The sequence below is a fragment of the Procambarus clarkii genome, chromosome 76 (genome assembly GCF_040958095.1).
Source record: "Procambarus clarkii isolate CNS0578487 chromosome 76, FALCON_Pclarkii_2.0, whole genome shotgun sequence".
NCBI classification, from domain to species: Eukaryota; Metazoa; Arthropoda; class Malacostraca; order Decapoda; family Cambaridae; genus Procambarus; species Procambarus clarkii.
Window position 1 is genome coordinate 4,666,518 of NC_091225.1, and position 22,117 is coordinate 4,688,634.

General features: G+C 37.0%; 1 protein-coding gene across 1 annotated transcript in view; it reads right to left on the bottom strand.

Annotated features, from left to right (window-relative positions):
* Positions 1-22,117, bottom strand: part of LOC138357135 (glutamate [NMDA] receptor subunit 1-like) — a 184,518-nt gene that overhangs the window by 70,167 nt on the left and 92,234 nt on the right. Inside the window, exon 7 of the mRNA XM_069313782.1 lies at positions 20,207-20,445. Coding sequence (XP_069169883.1) covers positions 20,207-20,445 — 239 coding nt within the window. The remainder of the gene's footprint in view (positions 1-20,206; positions 20,446-22,117) is intronic.

A 22,117-nucleotide genomic window follows, 5' to 3' on the forward strand; every position in this document is an offset into this window, starting at 1 on the left:
TATATATATATATATATATATATATATCTATATATATATATATATATATATAGAACGCTATATATATATATATATATATATATATATATATATCTATATATATATATATATATATATATATATATATCTAGAAGTGACTCGAATGGGTTCGAGTCACTTCTGGGGTGTGAGTTTTCAGTTGCATATGTCCTGGGGACCATTCAGGCTTGTTCGCATTTGTGTTCCTCACGTGTTGCCCCAAAGAATGAGGTGATTTGGTAAAATGCTATGCCCAAGATAACTATCCGAGTGCCGGCGGTGGGGTGGTTCAAATAGCCTCGGCTATCACCTCATTATGTCCGGTCGTGATGGTCAAGTGGATTAAGGCGTCTTGTACATACCAGATGCGTTGCTTCTGGGAGTATGGGTTCGAGTCACTTCTGGGGTGTGAGTTTTCAGTTGCATATGTCCTGGGGACCATTCAGGCTTGTTCGCATTTGTGTTCCTCACGTGTTGCCCCAAAGAATGAGGTGATTTGGTAAAATGCTATGCCCAAGATAACTATCCGAGTGCCGGCGGTGGGGTGGTTCAAATAGCCTCGGCTATCACCTCATTATGTCCGGTCGTGATGGTCAAGTGGATTAAGGCGTCTTGTACATACCAGATGCGTTGCTTCTGGGAGTATGGGTTCGAGTCACTTCTGGGGTGTGAGTTTTCAGTTGCATATGTCCTGGGGACCATTCAGGCTTGTTCGCATTTGTGTTCCTCACGTGTTGCCCCAAAGAATGAGGTGATTTGGTAAAATGCTATGCCCAAGATAACTATCCGAGTGCCGGCGGTGGGGTGGTTCAAATAGCCTCGGCTATCACCTCATTATGTCCGGTCGTGATGGTCAAGTGGATTAAGGCGTCTTGTACATACCAGATGCGTTGCTTCTGGGAGTATGGGTTCGAGTCACTTCTGGGGTGTGAGTTTTCAGTTGCATATGTCCTGGGGACCATTCAGGCTTGTTCGCATTTGTGTTCCTCACGTGTTGCCCCAAAGAATGAGGTGATTTGGTAAAATGCTATGCCCAAGATAACTATCCGAGTGCCGGCGGTGGGGTGGTTCAAATAGCCTCGGCTATCACCTCATTATGTCCGGTCGTGATGGTCAAGTGGATTAAGGCGTCTTGTACATACCAGATGCGTTGCTTCTGGGAGTATGGGTTCGAGTCACTTCTGGGGTGTGAGTTTTCAGTTGCATATGTCCTGGGGACCATTCAGGCTTGTTCGCATTTGTGTTCCTCACGTGTTGCCCCAAAGAATGAGGTGATTTGGTAAAATGCTATGCCCAAGATAACTATCCGAGTGCCGGCGGTGGGGTGGTTCAAATAGCCTCGGCTATCACCTCATTATGTCCGGTCGTGATGGTCAAGTGGATTAAGGCGTCTTGTACATACCAGATGCGTTGCTTCTGGGAGTATGGGTTCGAGTCACTTCTGGGGTGTGAGTTTTCAGTTGCATATGTCCTGGGGACCATTCAGGCTTGTTCGCATATATATATATATATATATATATATATATATGTCGTATATAGTAGCCAGAACTCACTTCTCAGCCTACTATTCAAGGCCCGATTTGCCTAATAAGCCAAGTTTTCCTGAATTAATATATTTACTATAATTTTTTTCTTATGAAATGATAAAGCAACCCTTTTCTCTATGTTTGAGGTCAATTTTTTTTTATTGGAGTTAAAATTAACGTAGATATATGACCGAACCTAACCAACCCTACCTAACCTCACCTAACCTATATTTATAGGTAAGGTTAGGTTAGGTAGCCAAAAAAAGCTAGGTTAGGTTAGGTTAGGTAGACGAAAAAACATTAATTCATGAAAACTTGGCTTATTAGGCAAATCGGGCCTTGAATAGTTGGCTGAGAAGTGCGTTCTGGCTATTAGGTACGACATATATATATATATATATATATATATATATATATATATATATATATATATATATATATATATATATATATATATATATATTTATATATATATATTTATATATATATATATATATATATATATATATATATATATATATATATATATACATATATATATATATATATATATATATATATATATACATATATATATATATATATATATATATATATATATATATATATATATATATATATATATACATATATATATATATATATATATATATATATATATATATATATATATATATATATATATATATATATATATATGTCGTAAGGTTAGGTTAGGTAGCCAAAAAAAGCTAGGTTAGGTTACGTTAGGTAGACGAAAAAACATTAATTCATGAAAACTTGGCTTATTAGGCAAATCGGGCCTTGAATAGTTGGCTGAGAAGTGCGTTCTGGCTATTAGGTACGACATATATATATATATATATATATATATATATATATATATATATATATATATATATATATATATATATATATATATATATATATATATATATATATATATATATATATATATATATATATATATATATATATATATATATATATATATATATGTCGTACCTAGTAGACAGAACGCACTTCTCTGCCTACTATGCAAGGCCCGATTTGACTAATAAGCCAAGTTTTCATAAATTAATTGTTTTTCGACTACCTAACCTACCTAATCTAACCTAACCTAACTTTTTCGGCTACCTAACCTAACCTAACCTATAAAGATAGGTTAGGTTAGGTTAGGTAGGGTTGGTTAGGTTCGGTCATATATCTACGTTAATTTTAACTCCAATAAAAAAAATTGACCCCATACATAATGAAATGGGTAGCTTTATCATTTCATAAGAAAAAAATTACAGAAAATATATTAATTCAGGAAAACTTGGCTTATTAGGCAAATCGGGCCTTGCATAGTAGGCTGAGAAGTGCGTTCTGGCTACTAGGTATGACATATATATATATATATATATATATATATATATATATATATATATATATATATATATATATATATATATATATATATATATGTCGTACCTAATAGCCAGAACGCACTTCTCAGCCTACTATTCAAGGCCCGATTTGCCTAATAAGCCAAGTTTTCATGAATTAATGTTTTTTCGTCTACCTAACCTACCTAACCTAACCTAACCTAGCTTTTTTTGGCTACCTAACCTAACCTTACCTATAAATATAGGTTAGGTTAGGTTAGGTATGGTTGGTTAGGTTCGGTCATATATCTACGTTAATTTTAGCTCCAATAAAAAAAAATTGACCTCATACATAGAGAAAAGGGTTGCTTTATCATTTCATAAGAAAAAAATTATAGTAAATATATTAATTCAGGAAAACTTGGCTTATTAGGCAAATCGGGCCTTGAATAGTAGGCTGAGAAGTGAGTTCTGGCTACTAGGTACGACATATATATATATATATATATATATATATATATATATATATATATATATATATATATATGTATACATATATATATATATATATATATATATATATATATATATATATATATATACATATATATATATATATATATATATATATATATATACATATATATATATATATATATATATATATATATATATATATATATATATATATATATATATATATATATATATATATATATATATATATATATATATATATGTTTTTTGAATATGACCGCATATTCTGTATTTATTATTTTCTGGTTTAGGGCTTCTATCCCTCTAACTATTTTCTTAGCATCAGGGCTTAATTGGAATAGGAGTTCTCCAAAACTCATTTTCGTACTTTTAAGGTGAAGAAAAGAAGTGATTTACTATAGAGTGTATTAAACTTATTTGTATAATTTGCACGACGTTTCGAACCTCCATGGTTCATTCTCAAGTGAACAATCTTACAATACTAGTTGATTTTATACCCGCATTAGGTCAGGTGATAATACAATGAAGGTGAAAAACATGGGGGGATACATAAGGGATAAACATAGGGGCTGCAGAAGGCTTATTGGCCCATATGAGGCATCTCCTATCTAAACACAAAGATTAATCCAGTGTAATTGGCCTGTTATGTTGGACATTGTCTTCTGTGTTGGCATCGATATGTTCTTGTCTTGTCCTTACTCTCATGGTGGGTAGAGTAAATAGTTCCGTGATTTGGGTGTTCATGGTAGGTCGCTCTATTCTTATGTGAATTGCCTCAAGAATTTGTAATCTTCTTGAATCTTGGGTTTTGTCTATTATGCAAGTATTCTTGTTCAACATTTCTCTTGTTAGAGTAATGTCATGGGCTTGTCTCATGTGATTCCTAGGGGCACCAGATTGAAGATGGCATGTCAAACGCCTCGTCAGCTTGGTCGACGTCATACCTATGTACTTACATTGAAGGTTACATCCTTCGTGGGGGCAAGTGTACATGTATACAACGCTTGACTGCTGTAGAGGGTTCTCCGTCGGCTTCGGGCTGTTTTTGATAAGGAGTTCGGAAGTCTTCTTGGGTTTGTAGAATATTATCAGGTTTATGTTTTGGTTAGGAGTAGTGCTTTTTACTCCTTTACGGATTATTTCTTTCATTATTCTTTCCTCTTTTATATGTTCACTGTGCATGGTTGATTTGTAATATAATTTTATTGGGGGTGTTGTGGTTTCTGTTCTAGGTTCTGAATTATACCAACGGTCCAAGTGTCTTCTTATAGCAGCGTTTATTTCCGCGTTGCTATATCCGTTGTTCACCAATGATATATTATCATTATATTGCTATGATATATTATCATAGCAATATGGAAGTTGTAGTTAAGGACCTGGTGACTCTAGTGGGAGCCCTGAGGACAGAGTTGGAATCTCTGCGGGAGGAGGTGCGTCAGCTGAAAGAACAACGAGAAGTAACGAAGGAGGAGACCAGCAGTAAAGGGACCTCGTCTTGGAGAGTTGTGAAAGACAGGGGCCTTAAGAAGACTTTGATAAAGCCGCCTTCAAACGCCATAGCAAGTTCTAATTCATTTGACGTTTTGGAGGACGAGTGCTGTGGTGAGACTGCGGATCGCGCAAAAGGGAAAGCAACGAAGAGAAAGGAAGCGCAGGCCCCTCAGAAAGTAAAGGAAGTACCTAAGCAAACATTAGTTGTGGGAGATTCCCAGATAAGGTATTTGGATAGAGCGTTTTGTGCTAGAGATAGGGGGAACAGGTTAAGGGTTTGCTATCCCGGAGCTGGCATTGGTGATATTATAAACAACATGAATGATATTATGGCTGGTAATGGGAACAATCCCATTATTTGCATTAGCGTGGGAGGAAATGATGTTGGTCGAGTTAGGAGTGAGGAACTGATGCAGAGGTATAAAACAGCCATAGAATTAGTTAGGAGCAAGGGAGGAATCCCGATCATATGTGGCATTCTTCCAAGAAAGGGAGTGGGAAATGAATGGATATCGAGGGCACTTGGTGTCAATTGCCGGCTGGAAAGATATTGCAAATCAAATGCAATATCTTTCATAGACAACTGGGAACACTTCTACGGAAAAAATGAAATGTATGCTCGTGATGGGGTGCATCTATCGAGAGCTGGGGTTGTTGCTGTTGCGAACTCGTTGGAAGAAGTGGTTAGAGGTGTTTGTTTGGGTTTAAACTGTTAGTAGATAGAGGTATGGGAATTGATTTGGAGGAAGGAGGTAATAAAAGTATGTGTTTGTGGGAGAAAGGAATTGGCAAAACGATCAGGGAAAGAGAAGGTCCGCAAAATATCAATTCACTTAGGGTATATTACACTAACAGTAGAAGTCTAAGAAATAAAATTAACGAATTAAATGCTCTTGTCTGCACAGAAAAAATAGATATTATTGCACTTACCGAAACGTGGATGAATGTAGAAAATAGAGAACTATTAGCTGAATATCAAATATATGGATTTAAACTATTTCACTCAGATAGATATATTAGACGAGGAGGTGGAGTAGCCATATATGTTAGGGACAATTTGAAATGTAGTCTCAAAGAGGGAATCAAAACAGAGCCACACACAGAAACTATTTGGATAGAATTAAACGAAAAATCAAATAATATTATAATAGGAGTAATATATAGGCCACCAAATTTAGACAGAATGGAAGCAAAGCACCTATGGGATGAAATATCTAGAGCATCTAGATCTAACAGTATTTATGTCATGGGTGACTTTAATTTTAGCGGAATAAACTGGTTGAACAAAACAGGGAATAGTGAAGCAGAAGATTTTCTAGAATTAATTGACGATTGCTTTCTTACGCAACACATTAAGGAACCAACGCGGGAAAATAATATTTTAGATTTAGTGTTAACTAACAGGGAAACGCAAATTAATGACATCGAAATAGGGAGTGAGCTAGGGAGCAGTGATCACAAAGAAATCAGATTTAGCATAGAATGGAATAGACCAGTAGGAGAAAATTCTGTTAAAGTGCCAGATTTTCGAAAAGCTGATTTTAATAGCCTAAGAAATTTTTTGGGTCAAATTGATTGGAAAGTCTTGGGTATGGGGTGTGGGCCGGTCTTGGAGCGAGACATGAACCCAGCGATAGGTGACTTAAATGGGGATTTCGATGTGGATTCAATATATAACTTATTTAAGAATATTCTAAACAAAGCACAGGAACGTAGTATACCATACAAATTGAATAGATCGAATACTAATGACCCAAAGTGGATAACAAAGAATTTGAAGAACCTTATAGGTAAAAAGAGAGCTTGGTACAAAAGGATTAAAAATGGGGAGGTCACTTTAGAACAGGAATTCGTACAACTGGTTAGAAATGTTAAAAAAGAGATAAGGAAAGCAAAAAGAAACTATGAAGTTCGCATAGCAGGGCAAGCAAAGACAAATCCTAAAGGGTTTTTTCAGTTATATCGTACTAAGACTAGGGAAAGGATAGGTCCATTAAAAACTGAGACAGGTCAAATAACAGATAGTGATGAAGAGATGAGTAGTATTTTTAATAAATATTTTGTATCTGTATTTACTAAAGAGGAACTTAACAATATGCCTTCAGCCGAACAAGTCTATGTGGGTGGGGACGAGGACAGGTTGACGAGTTTAACAGTTACCAGGGAGGATGTTCTTAAACAAATAGTAAAACTCAAACCAAACAAATCCCCAGGGCCGGATGAAGTGTTTGCCAGGGTGCTTAAAGAATGCAAAGAGGAGCTTTGTGACCCACTGTCAACCATATTTAATAAATCAATAGAGTCAGGCAGAGTGCCAGAGTTTTGGAAAGTTGCTAATGTGATACCAGTTTTTAAGAAAGGAGATAGATCACTTGCGTCTAACTATCGACCAATTAGCCTAACGTCTATTGTGGGAAAGTTACTCGAATCCATAATAGCAAATAAAATTCGTCTTCATCTTGAAAAACATAAATTAATAATTGAGTCGCAACATGGTTTTATAAATGGCCGTTCATGTTTAACAAATTTGTTATCTTTTTATTCTAGCATTGTTGAGGCAGTTGATAGTGGTAAGGATTGCGATGTTGTATACCTTGACTTTAGCAAAGCTTTTGATACAGTGCCTCATGAAAGACTGATTAAAAAGATAGAGTCTCATGGTATTGGGGGTGCTATATTAAGCTGGATTAGGGCATGGCTATACCAAAGGAAACAGAGAGTTAGTATAAATGGAATCAAGTCAGAGTGGGAAAATGTTGTAAGTGGAGTGCCTCAAGGCTCTGTCCTGGGACCTCTGTTGTTTATAATATATATAAATGATTTAGATTCAGGTTTGAGTAGCAACATTTGCAAATTTGCCGATGATACGAAAATCGGTAGGGAAATTAATTCGGAGGAGGACTCACTATCACTTCAAGTTGATCTAGATAGGGTTTTGAAATGGTCAAAGGATTGGCAGATGCAGTTTAATGCTGATAAATGTAAAGTTCTGAGGTTAGGTAATGATGATAGAGTTACAAGATACGAGCTAGATGGTGTTTTGATTGCGAAGTCGGATTGCGAAAGGGATCTGGGAGTTATGATTAGTAAGAATTTAAAACAAAAGGATCAATGCATAAATGTTCGTAATAAGGCAAATCGGACACTTGGATTTATTAATCGCAGCGTTAGTAACAAGACACCTGGTGTGGTTCTCAAGCTATATCTTGCTCTAGTTAGGCCCCATTTAGATTATGCAGTTCAGTTTTGGTCGCCATATTATAGAATGGATATAAATTCACTTGAACGTGTCCAGCGTAGGATGACTAAGTTAATTCCCCAAATTAGAAATCTTTCATATGAAGAAAGATTAACAAAGCTTAAGTTGCATTCACTGGAAAGGCGAAGAGTTAGGGGCGACATGATAGAGGTTTACAAGTGGGTGAATGGACATAACAAGGGGGATATTAATAGGGTATTAAAAGTATCAACACAGGACAGAACACGAAACAATGGGTATAAATTGGATAAGTTTAGATTTAGGAAAGACTTGGGTAAATACTGGTTCAGTAACAGGGTTGTAGATTTGTGGAACCAATTGCCGCGTAACGTGGTGGAGGTGGGGTCCCTCGATTGTTTCAAGCGCGGGTTGGACAAGTATATGAGTGGGATTGGGTGGTTATAGAATAGGAGCTGCCTCGTATGGGCCAATAGGCCTTCTGCAGTCGCCTTTGTTCTTATGTTCTTATGTTCTTATGTTCAATACCTGAGTTACCCTTTCAAACTCTCTACTCACGTTGCTCCATTCAGAGCAGTGGGTAAGGGCTCGACGAATATAAGCATTGAGAACACTGGCTTTGTATCTTTGGGGGCACTCACTTCTACCGTTCAGGCATAATCCTATGTTGGTGGGCTTGGTATATACGTTGGTGCTTAAAGAGGTTCCTGTTTTTGTTATTAGTACATCCAAGAATGGCAGACTGTTATTTTCACTATTTTCATGTGTAAATCGGAGTAATGACTCTCTCTCTAGGTGTCTTTTTAGGTCAATTAGTTCATCTGAGTCTTTTACTATTACGAATATGTCATCTACATAACGGCAGTATACAGTTGGTTTTTGTCTGCTACTGAAGACCCTATCTTCGATGGTTCCCATATAAAAATTAGCAAATAAAACTCCTAAGGGGGAGCCCATTGCTACTCCGTCTATCTGTAAATACATGTCTCCTTGTGGACTGATGAAAGGGGCTTCCTTTGTACATGCTTCGAGAAGACTTTTCAAGTGTGGCTCAGGTATGTCTAATTTGGGGGTGCTCTCGTCTCTGTATACTCTGTCCAATATCATTCCTATGGTTGTGTCGACTGGGACGTTGGTAAAAAGGGATTCAACGTCCAGGGAAGCGATGATTCCATCGGGCTGGGTAGATTTGATCAATTCTAGGAAATCTGCTGATGATTGTAGACTAAACTTACTTGGAGTGTATGGAGTTAGGAGTTCATTGAGTTTTTTTGCCAGGTGATAAGTTGGGGTTGGTATTTGGCTGATTATAGGGCGTAGTGGGTTACCTGGTTTATGCGTCTTAACATTGCCGTAGGCATATCCTAAGCCATAGTCGCCTTGAAGTTTATTGAAATGCACACTACCTTTCTTTGCGTTGATTGCTGTAATTGTTTTGTTTACTTTCCGCTTAAGGTCTTCTACGGGGTTCCTCGTGATTCGTTGAAATTTGGAGTCGTCACTTAGGATGTCGCTAATTTTGTTCATGTATTCATGGGTAGGAATCAATACATATGCTGCTGTTTTGTCGGCTTTTCTTATTGTTACGTCTTTCAGATTTTTTAGTTGTTTCGCTGCTTCTTTGAGTCGTGGGGTTAAGATTGTAGATGAATATGTTCCTCGTTTTTTCCCTGCTTCTGCAAGTAGTTCAGCTTGAAGTGTGTCCGTGGTGATGACTTTTTTGTTGTCTTCTAGCTTATGGATATCGTCCAGAAGCATTTCGATTTCCAGGCGTTTTTGATGCATCTTTGGTTTAGATAAGAATTGACAATTTAGACCAAGATTTAAGAGGTCTCGTTGGTCCTGGGTAAGATCATAAGAAGTCAGGTTAAAGTAGCCATCTTTAGGACGAGGGATTTTTAGCTGTCCACCGTTTAGGGATGTTAACTTACGGAGTGTCTTTGTTTCTACAAGAGTTTTATGTTGTTGTTTCAGGTTAAATAGTTCACTGTTGATGGTTTGCTTGAGTTGGATAGGGATGTCGTACTGGGTCCATTTGTTTAACAGATGCTCCGCCTGCTCTATAAAGGTTTAGAGGGCTTCCTTCTTCTTGTTTAGTTGATGCCGAATGAGCTCTTGCCTATACCTATAGGTAAACTCTGTATTGCGGACTGCTGGGTCATGTGGGTTTATATTGGTGTATACTGGCAGCAGGTTTTCTTTCAAACATGTTTCATTGAATATGACCGCATATTCTGTATTTATTATTTTCTGGTTTAGGGCTTCTATCCCTCTAACTATTTTCTTAGCATCAGGGCTTAATTGGAATAGGGGTTCTACAAAACTCATTTTCGTACTTTTAAGGTGAAGAAAAGAAGTGATTTACTATAGAGTGTATTAAACTTATTTGTATAATTTGCACGACGTTTCGAACCTCCATGGTTCATTCTCAAGTGAACAATCTTACAATACTAGTTGATTTTATACCCGCATTAGGTCAGGTGATAATACAATGAAGGTGAAAAACATGGGGGGATACATAAGGGATAAACATAGGGGCTGCAGAAGGCTTATTGGCCCATATGAGGCATCTCCTATCTAAACACAAAGATTAATCCAGTGTAATTGGCCTGTTATGTTGGACATTGTCTTCTGTGTTGGCATCGATATGTTCTTGTCTTGTCCTTACTCTCATGGTGGGTAGAGTAAATAGTTCCGTGATTTGGGTGTTCATGGTAGGTCGCTCTATTCTTATGTGAATTGCCTCAAGAATTTGTAATCTTCTTGAATCTTGGGTTTTGTCTATTATGCAAGTATTCTTGTTCAACATTTCTCTTGTTAGAGTAATGTCATGGGCTTGTCTCATGTGATTCCTAGGGGCACCAGATTGAAGATGGCATGTCAAACGCCTCGTCAGCTTGGTCGACGTCATACCTATGTACTTACATTGAAGGTTACATCCTTCGTGGGGGCAAGTGTACATGTATACAACGCTTGACTGCTGTAGAGGGTTCTCCGTCGGCTTCGGGCTGTTTTTGATAAGGAGTTCGGAAGTCTTCTTGGTTTTGTAGAATATTATCAGGTTTATGTTTTGGTTAGGAGTAGTGCTTTTTACTCCTTTACGGATTATTTCTTTCATTATTCTTTCCTCTTTTATATGTTCACTGTGCATGGTTGATTTGTAATATAATTTTATTGGATGTACTAATAACAAAAACAGGAACCTCTTTAAGCACCAACGTATATACCAAGCCCACCAACATAGGATTATGCCTGAACGGTAGAAGTGAGTGCCCCCAAAGATACAAAGCCAGTGTTCTCAATGCTTATATTCGTCGAGCGCTTACCCACTGCTCTGAATGGAGCAACGTGAGTAGAGAGTTTGAAAGGGTAACTCAGGTATTGGTGAACAACGGATATAGCAACGCGGAAATAAACGCTGCTATAAGAAGACACTTGGACCGTTGGTATAATTCAGAACCTAGAACAGAAACCACAACACCCCCAATAAAATTATATTACAAATCAACCATGCACAGTGAACATATAAAAGAGGAAAGAATAATGAAAGAAATAATCCGTAAAGGAGTAAAAAGCACTACTCCTAACCAAAACATAAACCTGATAATATTCTACAAAACCAAGAAGACTTCCGAACTCCTTATCAAAAACAGCCCGAAGCCGACGGAGAACCCTCTACAGCAGTCAAGCGTTGTATACATGTACACTTGCCCCCACGAAGGATGTAACCTTCAATGTAAGTACATAGGTATGACGTCGACCAAGCTGACGAGGCGTTTGACATGCCATCTTCAATCTGGTGCCCCTAGGAATCACATGAGACAAGCCCATGACATTACTCTAACAAGAGAAATGTTGAACAAGAATACTTGCATAATAGACAAAACCCAAGATTCAAGAAGATTACAAATTCTTGAGGCAATTCACATAAGAATAGAGCGACCTACCATGAACACCCAAATCACGGAACTATTTACTCTACCCACCATGAGAGTAAGGACAAGACAAGAACATATCGATGCCAACACAGAAGACAATGTCCAACATAACAGGCCAATTACACTGGATTAATCTTTGTGTTTAGATAGGAGATGCCTCATATGGGCCAATAAGCCTTCTGCAGCCCCTATGTTTATCCCTTATGTATCCCCCCATGTTTTTCACCTTCATTGTATTATCACCTGACCTAATGCGGGTATAAAATCAACTAGTATTGTAAGATTGTTCACTTGAGAATGAACCATGGAGGTTCGAAACGTCGTGCAAATTATACAAATAAGTTTAATACACTCTATAGTAAATCACTTCTTTTCTTCACCTTAAAAGTACGAAAATGAGTTTTGGAGAACTCCTATTCCAATTAAGCCCTGATGCTAAGAAAATAGTTAGAGGGATAGAAGCCCTAAACCAGAAAATAATAAATACAGAATATGCGGTCATATTCAATGAAACATGTTTGAAAGAAAACCTGCTGCCAGTATACACCAATATAAACCCACATGACCCAGCAGTCCGCAATACAGAGTTTACCTATAGGTATAGGCAAGAGCTCATTCGGCATCAACTAAACAAGAAGAAGGAAGCCCTCCAAACCTTTATAGAGCAGGCGGAGCATCTGTTAAACAAATGGACCCAGTACGACATCCCTATCCAACTCAAGCAAACCATCAACAGTGAACTATTTAACCTGAAACAACAACATAAAACTCTTGTAGAAACAAAGACACTCCGTAAGTTAACATCCCTAAACGGTGGACAGCTAAAAATCCCTCGTCCTAAAGATGGCTACTTTAACCTGACTTCTTATGATCTTACCCAGGACCAACGAGACCTCTTAAATCTTGGTCTAAATTGTCAATTCTTATCTAAACCAAAGAGGCATCAAAAACGCCTGGAAATCGAAATGCTTCTGGACGATATCCATAAGCTAGAAGACAACAAAAAAGTCATCACCACGGACACACTTCAAGCTGAACTACTTGCAGAAGCAGGGAAAAAATGAGGAACATATTCATCTACAATCTTAACCCCACGACTCAAAGAAGCAGCGAAACAACTAAAAAATCTGAAAGACGTAACAATAAGAAAAGCCGACAAAACAGCAGCATATGTATTGATTCCTACCCATGAATACATGAACAAAATTAGCGACATCCTAAGTGACGACTCCAAATTTCAACGAATCACGAGGAACCCCGTAGAAGACCTTAAGCGGAAAGTAAACAAAACAATTACAGCAATCAACGCAAAGAAAGGTAGTGTGCATTTCAATAAACTTCAAGGCGACTATGGCTTAGGATATGCCTACGGCAATGTTAAGACGCATAAACCAGGTAACCCACTACGCCCTATAATCAGCCAAATACCAACCCCAACTTATCACCTGGCAAAAAAACTCAATGAACTCCTAACTCCATACACTCCAAGTAAGTTTAGTCTACAATCATCAGCAGATTTCCTAGAATTGATCAAATCTACCCAGCCCGATGGAATCATCGCTTCCCTGGACGTTGAATCCCTTTTTACCAACGTCCCAGTCGACACAACCATAGGAATGATATTGGACAGAGTATACAGAGACGAGAGCACCCCCAAATTAGACATACCTGAGCCACACTTGAAAAGTCTTCTCGAAGCATGTACAAAGGAAGCCCCTTTCATCAGTCCACAAGGAGACATGTATTTACAGATAGACGGAGTAGCAATGGGCTCCCCCTTAGGAGTTTTATTTGCTAATTTTTATATGGGAACCATCGAAGATAGGGTCTTCAGTAGCAGACAAAAACCAACTGTATACTGCCGTTATGTAGATGACATATTCGTAATAGTAAAAGACTCAGATGAACTAATTGACCTAAAAAGACACCTAGAGAGAGAGTCAGTACTCCGATTTACACATGAAAATAGTGTAAATAACAGTCTGCCATTCTTGGATGTACTAATAACAAAAACAGGAACCTCTTTAAGCACCAACGTATATACCAAGCCCACCAACATAGGATTATGCCTGAACGGTAGAAGTGAGTGCCCCCAAAGATACAAAGCCAGTGTTCTCAATGCTTATATTCGTCGAGCGCTTACCCACTGCTCTGAATGGAGCAACGTGAGTAGAGAGTTTGAAAGGGTAACTCAGGTATTGGTGAACAACAGGATATAGCAACGCGGAAATAAACGCTGCTATAAGAAGACACTTGGACCGTTGGTATAATTCAGAACCTAGAACAGAAACCACAACACCCCCAATAAAATTATATTACAAATCAACCATGCACAGTGAACATATAAAAGAGGAAAGAATAATGAAAGAAATAATCCGTAAAGGAGTAAAAAGCACTACTCCTAACCAAAACATAAACCTGATAATATTCTACAAAACCAAGAAGACTTCCGAACTCCTTATCAAAAACAGCCCGAAGCCGACGGAGAACCCTCTACAGCAGTCAAGCGTTGTATACATGTACACTTGCCCCCACGAAGGATGTAACCTTCAATGTAAGTACATAGGTATGACGTCGACCAAGCTGACGAGGCGTTTGACATGCCATCTTCAATCTGGTGCCCCTAGGAATCACATGAGACAAGCCCTATGACATTACTCTAACAAGAGAAATGTTGAACAAGAATACTTGCATAATAGACAAAACCCAAGATTCAAGAAGATTACAAATTCTTGAGGCAATTCACATAAGAATAGAGCGACCTACCATGAACACCCAATATCACGGAACTATTTACTCTACCCACCATGAGAGTAAGGACAAGACAAGAACATATCGATGCCAACACAGAAGACAATGTCCAACATAACAGGCCAATTACACTGGATTAATCTTTGTGTTTAGATAGGAGATGCCTCATATGGGCCAATAAGCCTTCTGCAGCCCCTATGTTTATCCCTTATGTATCCCCCCATGTTTTTCACCTTCATTGTATTATCACCTGACCTAATGCGGGTATAAAATCAACTAGTATTGTAAGATTGTTCACTTGAGAATGAACCATGGAGGTTCGAAACGTCGTGCAAATTATACAAATAAGTTTAATACACTCTATAGTAAATCACTTCTTTTCTTCACCTTAAAAGTACGAAAATGAGTTTTGGAGAACTCCTATTCCAATTAAGCCCTGATGCTAAGAAAATAGTTAGAGGGATAGAAGCCCTAAACCAGAAAATAATAAATACAGAATATGCGGTCATATTCAATGAAACATGTTTGAAAGAAAACCTGCTGCCAGTATACACCAATATAAACCCACATGACCCAGCAGTCCGCAATACAGAGTTTACCTATAGGTATAGGCAAGAGCTCATTCGGCATCAACTAAACAAGAAGAAGGAAGCCCTCCAAACCTTTATAGAGCAGGCGGAGCATCTGTTAAACAAATGGACCCAGTACGACATCCCTATCCAACTCAAGCAAACCATCAACAGTGAACTATTTAACCTGAAACAACAACATAAAACTCTTGTAGAAACAAAGACACTCCGTAAGTTAACATCCCTAAACGGTGGACAGCTAAAAATCCCTCGTCCTAAAGATGGCTACTTTAACCTGACTTCTTATGATCTTACCCAGGACCAACGAGACCTCTTAAATCTTGGTCTAAATTGTCAATTCTTATCTAAACCAAAGAGGCATCAAAAACGCCTGGAAATCGAAATGCTTCTGGACGATATCCATAAGCTAGAAGACAACAAAAAAGTCATCACCACGGACACACTTCAAGCTGAACTACTTGCAGAAGCAGGGAAAAAATGAGGAACATATTCATCTACAATCTTAACCCCACGACTCAAAGAAGCAGCGAAACAACTAAAAAATCTGAAAGACGTAACAATAAGAAAAGCCGACAAAACAGCAGCATATGTATTGATTCCTACCCATGAATACATGAACAAAATTAGCGACATCCTAAGTGACGACTCCAAATTTCAACGAATCACGAGGAACCCCGTAGAAGACCTTAAGCGGAAAGTAAACAAAACAATTACAGCAATCAACGCAAAGAAAGGTAGTGTGCATTTCAATAAACTTCAAGGCGACTATGGCTTAGGATATGCCTACGGCAATGTTAAGACGCATAAACCAGGTAACCCACTACGCCCTATAATCAGCCAAATACCAACCCCAACTTATCACCTGGCAAAAAAACTCAATGAACTCCTAACTCCATACACTCCAAGTAAGTTTAGTCTACAATCATCAGCAGATTTCCTAGAATTGATCAAATCTACCCAGCCCGATGGAATCATCGCTTCCCTGGACGTTGAATCCCTTTTTACCAACGTCCCAGTCGACACAACCATAGGAATGATATTGGACAGAGTATACAGAGACGAGAGCACCCCCAAATTAGACATACCTGAGCCACACTTGAAAAGTCTTCTCGAAGCATGTACAAAGGAAGCCCCTTTCATCAGTCCACAAGGAGACATGTATTTACAGATAGACGGAGTAGCAATGGGCTCCCCCTTAGGAGTTTTATTTGCTAATTTTTATATGGGAACCATCGAAGATAGGGTCTTCAGTAGCAGACAAAAACCAACTGTATACTGCCGTTATGTAGATGACATATTCGTAATAGTAAAAGACTCAGATGAACTAATTGACCTAAAAAGACACCTAGAGAGAGAGTCAGTACTCCGATTTACACATGAAAATAGTGTAAATAACAGTCTGCCATTCTTGGATGTACTAATAACAAAAACAGGAACCTCTTTAAGCACCAACGTATATACCAAGCCCACCAACATAGGATTATGCCTGAACGGTAGAAGTGAGTGCCCCCAAAGATACAAAGCCAGTGTTCTCAATGCTTATATTCGTCGAGCGCTTACCCACTGCTCTGAATGGAGCAACGTGAGTAGAGAGTTTGAAAGGGTAACTCAGGTATTGGTGAACAACAGATATAGCAACGCGGAAATAAACGCTGCTATAAGAAGACACTTGGACCGTTGGTATAATTCAGAAACTAGAACAGAAACCACAACACCCCCAATAAAATTATATTACAAATCAACCATGCACAGTGAACATATAAAAGAGGAAAGAATAATGAAAGAAATAATCCGTAAAGGAGTAAAAAGCACTACTCCTAACCAAAACATAAACCTGATAATATTCTACAAAACCAAGAAGACTTCCGAACTCCTTATCAAAAACAGCCCGAAGCCGACGGAGAACCCTCTACAGCAGTCAAGCGTTGTATACATGTACACTTGCCCCCACGAAGGATGTAACCTTCAATGTAAGTACATAGGTATGACGTCGACCAAGCTGACGAGGCGTTTGACATGCCATCTTCAATCTGGTGCCCCTAGGAATCACATGAGACAACCCTATGACATTACTCTAACAAGAGAAATGTTGAACAAGAATACTTGCATAATAGACAAAACCCAAGATTCAAGAAGATTACAAATTCTTGAGGCAATTCACATAAGAATAGAGCGACCTACCATGAACACCCAAATCACGGAACTATTTACTCTACCCACCATGAGAGTAAGGACAAGACAAGAACATATCGATGCCAACACAGAAGACAATGTCCAACATAACAGGCCAATTACACTGGATTAATCTTTGTGTTTAGATAGGAGATGCCTCATATGGGCCAATAAGCCTTCTGCAGCCCCTATGTTTATCCCTTATGTATCCCCCCATGTTTTTCACCTTCATTGTATTATCACCTGACCTAATGCGGGTATAAAATCAACTAGTATTGTAAGATTGTTCACTTGAGAATGAACCATGGAGGTTCGAAACGTCGTGCAAATTATACAAATAAGTTTAATACACTCTATAGTAAATCACTTCTTTTCTTCACCTTAAAAGTACGAAAATGAGTTTTGGAGAACTCCTATTCCAATTAAGCCCTGATGCTAAGAAAATAGTTAGAGGGATAGAAGCCCTAAACCAGAAAATAATAAATACAGAATATGCGGTCAAATTGAATGAAACATGTTTGAAAGAAAACCTGCTGCCAGTATACACCAATATATATATATATATATATATATATATATATATATATATATATATATATATATATATATATATATATATATATATATATATATATATATATATATATATATATATATGTCGTACCTAATAGCCAGAACGCACTTCTCTGCCTACTATTCAAGGCCCGATTTGCCTAATAAGCCAAGTTTTCATGAATTAATTGTTTTTCGACTACCTAACCTACCTAACCTAACCTAACCTAACATTTTCGGCTACCTAACCTAACCTAACCTATAAAGATAGGTTAGGTTAGGTTAGGTAGGGTTGGTTAGGTTCGGTCATATATCTACGTTAATTTTAACTCTAATAAAAAAAATTGACCTCATACATAATGAAATGGGTAGCTTTATCATTTCATAAGAAAAAAATTTGAGAAAATATATTAATTCATGAAAACTTGGCTTATTAGGCAAATCGGGCCTTGCATAGTAGGCTGAGAAGTGCGTTCTGGCTACTAGGTACGACATATATATATATATATATATATATATATATATATATATATATATATATATATATATATATATATATATATATATATATATATATATATATATATATATATATATATATATGTCGTACCTAGTAGCCAGAACGCACTTCTCTGCCTACTATGCAAGGCCCGATTTGCCTAATAAGCCAAGTTTTCATGAATTAATTATTTTTCGACTACCTAACCTACCTAACCTAACCTAACCTAACTTTTTCGGCTACCTAACCAAACCTAACCTATAAAGATAGGTTAGGTTAGGTTAGGTAGGGTTGGTTAGGTTCGGTCATATATCTAAGTTAATTTTAACTCCAATAAAAAAAACTTGACCTCATACATAATGAAATGGGTAGCTTTATCATTTCATAAGAAAAAAATTAGAGAAAATATATTAATTCAGGAAAACTTGGCTTATTAGGCAAATCGGGCCTTGCATAGTAGGCTGAGAAGTGCGTTCTGGCTACTAGGTACGACATATATATATATATATATATATATATATATATATATATATATATATATATATATATATATATATATATATATATATATGTCGTACCTAGTAGCCAGAACTCACTTCTTGGGCTACTATGCAAGGCCCGATTTGCCTATTAAGCCAAGTTTTCATGAATTAATTGTTTTTCGACTACCTAACCTACCTAACCTAACTTAACCTAACCTAACTTTTTCGGCTACCTAACCTAACCTATAAAGATAGGTTAGGTTAGGTAGGGTTGGTTAGGTTCGGTCATATATCTACGTTAATTTTAACTCCAATAAAAAAAAATTGACCTCATACATAATGAAATGAGTAGCTTTATCATTTCATAAGAAAAAAATTAGAGAAAATATATAAATTCAGAAAAACTTGGCTTATTAGGCAAATCGGGCCTAGCATAGTAGGCTGAGAAGTGCGTTCTGGCTACTAGGTACGACATATATATATATATATATATATATATATATATATATATATATATATATATATATATATATATGTCGTACCTAGTAGCCAGAACGCACTTCTCGGCCTACTATGCAAAGGTCGATTTGCCTAATAGGCCGAGTGATTTCCTAATTGTCAAAAAAATCCAATTGGTTACTTTAAATAATATTATTAAATTATAATAAGAACATATATTATTTACTTAGTTATGTTAGTTTGGGTTAGATTAAGATTAAGATAGGATAGGTTAGGTTAGAGAGGGTTGGTTAGGTTCGTTCACATATCTACGTTAGTTTTACCAGAAATTAAACAAAATTAACTCATACATCATGAAATGGATAGCTTTATTATTTCATAAGAAAAATTTTAGAAAAATAAATGAATTCAGGAAAACTTGGCTTATTAGGCAAATCTGGTCTTGCATAGTAGGTCTAGAAGTGCATTCTGGCTATTAGGTACAACATAATGTCTTTTGCAGCATTATTATAGCCTAACAAATAGTTTATATTGGTTGCAGTCAAAAAGACAACATGTCATGAAAGTAAATAGCATCCGCAAATAATAACATACTTTATAATACACCAACTCAAAAGACCATAGATAATAAAACAATTTAGCTTGCCTGAAAAAGGTCTTATCGGCGAGAGGTGTTGTGGTAAGGAAGTGGGTTTCAAAGATACTATTTTCATCATATCTGCCTTATACACATTTAAAAACTCCATGACCTTGATCCGCTCATTGTGTGGCGCCAGGGGTCCGCACACATCGATTTCTTCTCGCTGGAGTTGTCCCATCATCCCGGAGAACTTGCCGGCCTTCTCCACACCCCAAGAGTGCTCTGGCTGCTCCTGAACCTCGAAGCTGTTGAAGGAGGCAGTGATCCGATTAGAGGTAAGACTGCTGCCTATCACTCACAACTGATGCCCATCGTTCACTGTTTATGAAGGGCAGCCATAAATCTGTGTATTAATGTATTTCTTTATGTAGGTTAGATTAGCACTGCGATCACCTTCTGAAGTTGATTGTTTAATAAATCTCTGAACTATATTTTTAACAGAAGAAAATGTATATATGTTGGTTAGCATTTTAAATGTGTGGCCACGTCTGTGGTAGAATTTTTTTATTATGTTCAATATTTGTCGAACAGTGCATCGCTCAGTGCATATGTTGAAAGTGAACATTTATAAGTTCATTAGATTTATCTGATGATGGAGGATTTATTTGGCGATGGGGAACTCATGTAGTGATATAGGATTCATGTGGTGATTGGGAAGATTCATGCGGTGATGGGAGAGATTCATGGGACAATAAAAGGATTCAAATCCTGATAGAGAAATCATGTGATGATGGAGAGATTTATGAAGTCCATTATCATAAACATTTCTAAATTATGAATGAATTCATTCTGTCCAGGGACAGGCAGCCAGCAAATAAATACATGTTTGGGTTATATCAAGGTCCCCTTCGAGGGGTTGAATTACTGACCATCCACAGGATGAAACCCCACAACAAGCTGACTAACTCCTGGGTACCTAATTTATTGCTAGGTGAACAGCGCATTAGGTGATAGGAAATGCACCCAACGGTTCGGTCCTGCCCGGGATTCGAACCCAGGATTCTTGATTGAGAGTCGAGAATGAACCTGACTATATTACTGGGACCCATCCCAAGAAACACAAAACGTTGTGGGCAACCTCCAGTAACGTTTCAACAGGGTTGTGGGGAAAGACAAGTTGCATGAGTGGTACAACAAGCACATGAGCAACCTTTAACCCAAGAATGGGAAAATTATTTCTTTATGTAATTTGGTAAATTCTGCCCTTTCTAACACAGTTTCTCCTTTTTACATTACAAAAATATTTGGTTCATGTTTAAATATTAAATTTATGTACATTACATATATAAATTGTAAATGTTGCTCCAGAGCTGTATGAAACATTATTAAAACATTTAGTTACTGATGATTGGATTATAATTTACGTTATATATAACTAGTATTTGCCTTTTATAATACTATTTGTGTCCCTTGAATAATAAAAAAATTTCCAGGTTTATATATTTAATTTATATGTAAAAACAATTTTTCAAGGTTTATATATTAAATTTATATGTAATTTTGAAATGTACAATAGCATTAATAGTAAAGGTTGTGTCTTAGTTGTATAAAAGGTGTGCAAAACATTTACTTGATCTAAAGTTTCATTGAGTTTTTAATATGATTTTGCTAAGAATTGTTTTTATAACACTATTTGCTGAATGATATCTATCTATATACATAAAAATGGAAATGTTCGTTTGTGCATGACCACTAATCTCCAAAAGTTCTTCACCGATTGCTTTGAAATTTTCACACAATATTCCATTCACGTCCGAGCAGGTTGTTATATACATATGATATAGATGTCACGTCTGTGACAGTAAAAAACATCTTTTTCTGAAAAAAACATGTGTTTTTCATGTGAGGGAAATCTTCGGAACCTCTTTTCCGATTGCTTTGAAATTTTGCCACAACGTTGCATTCGAATAGGGGCGT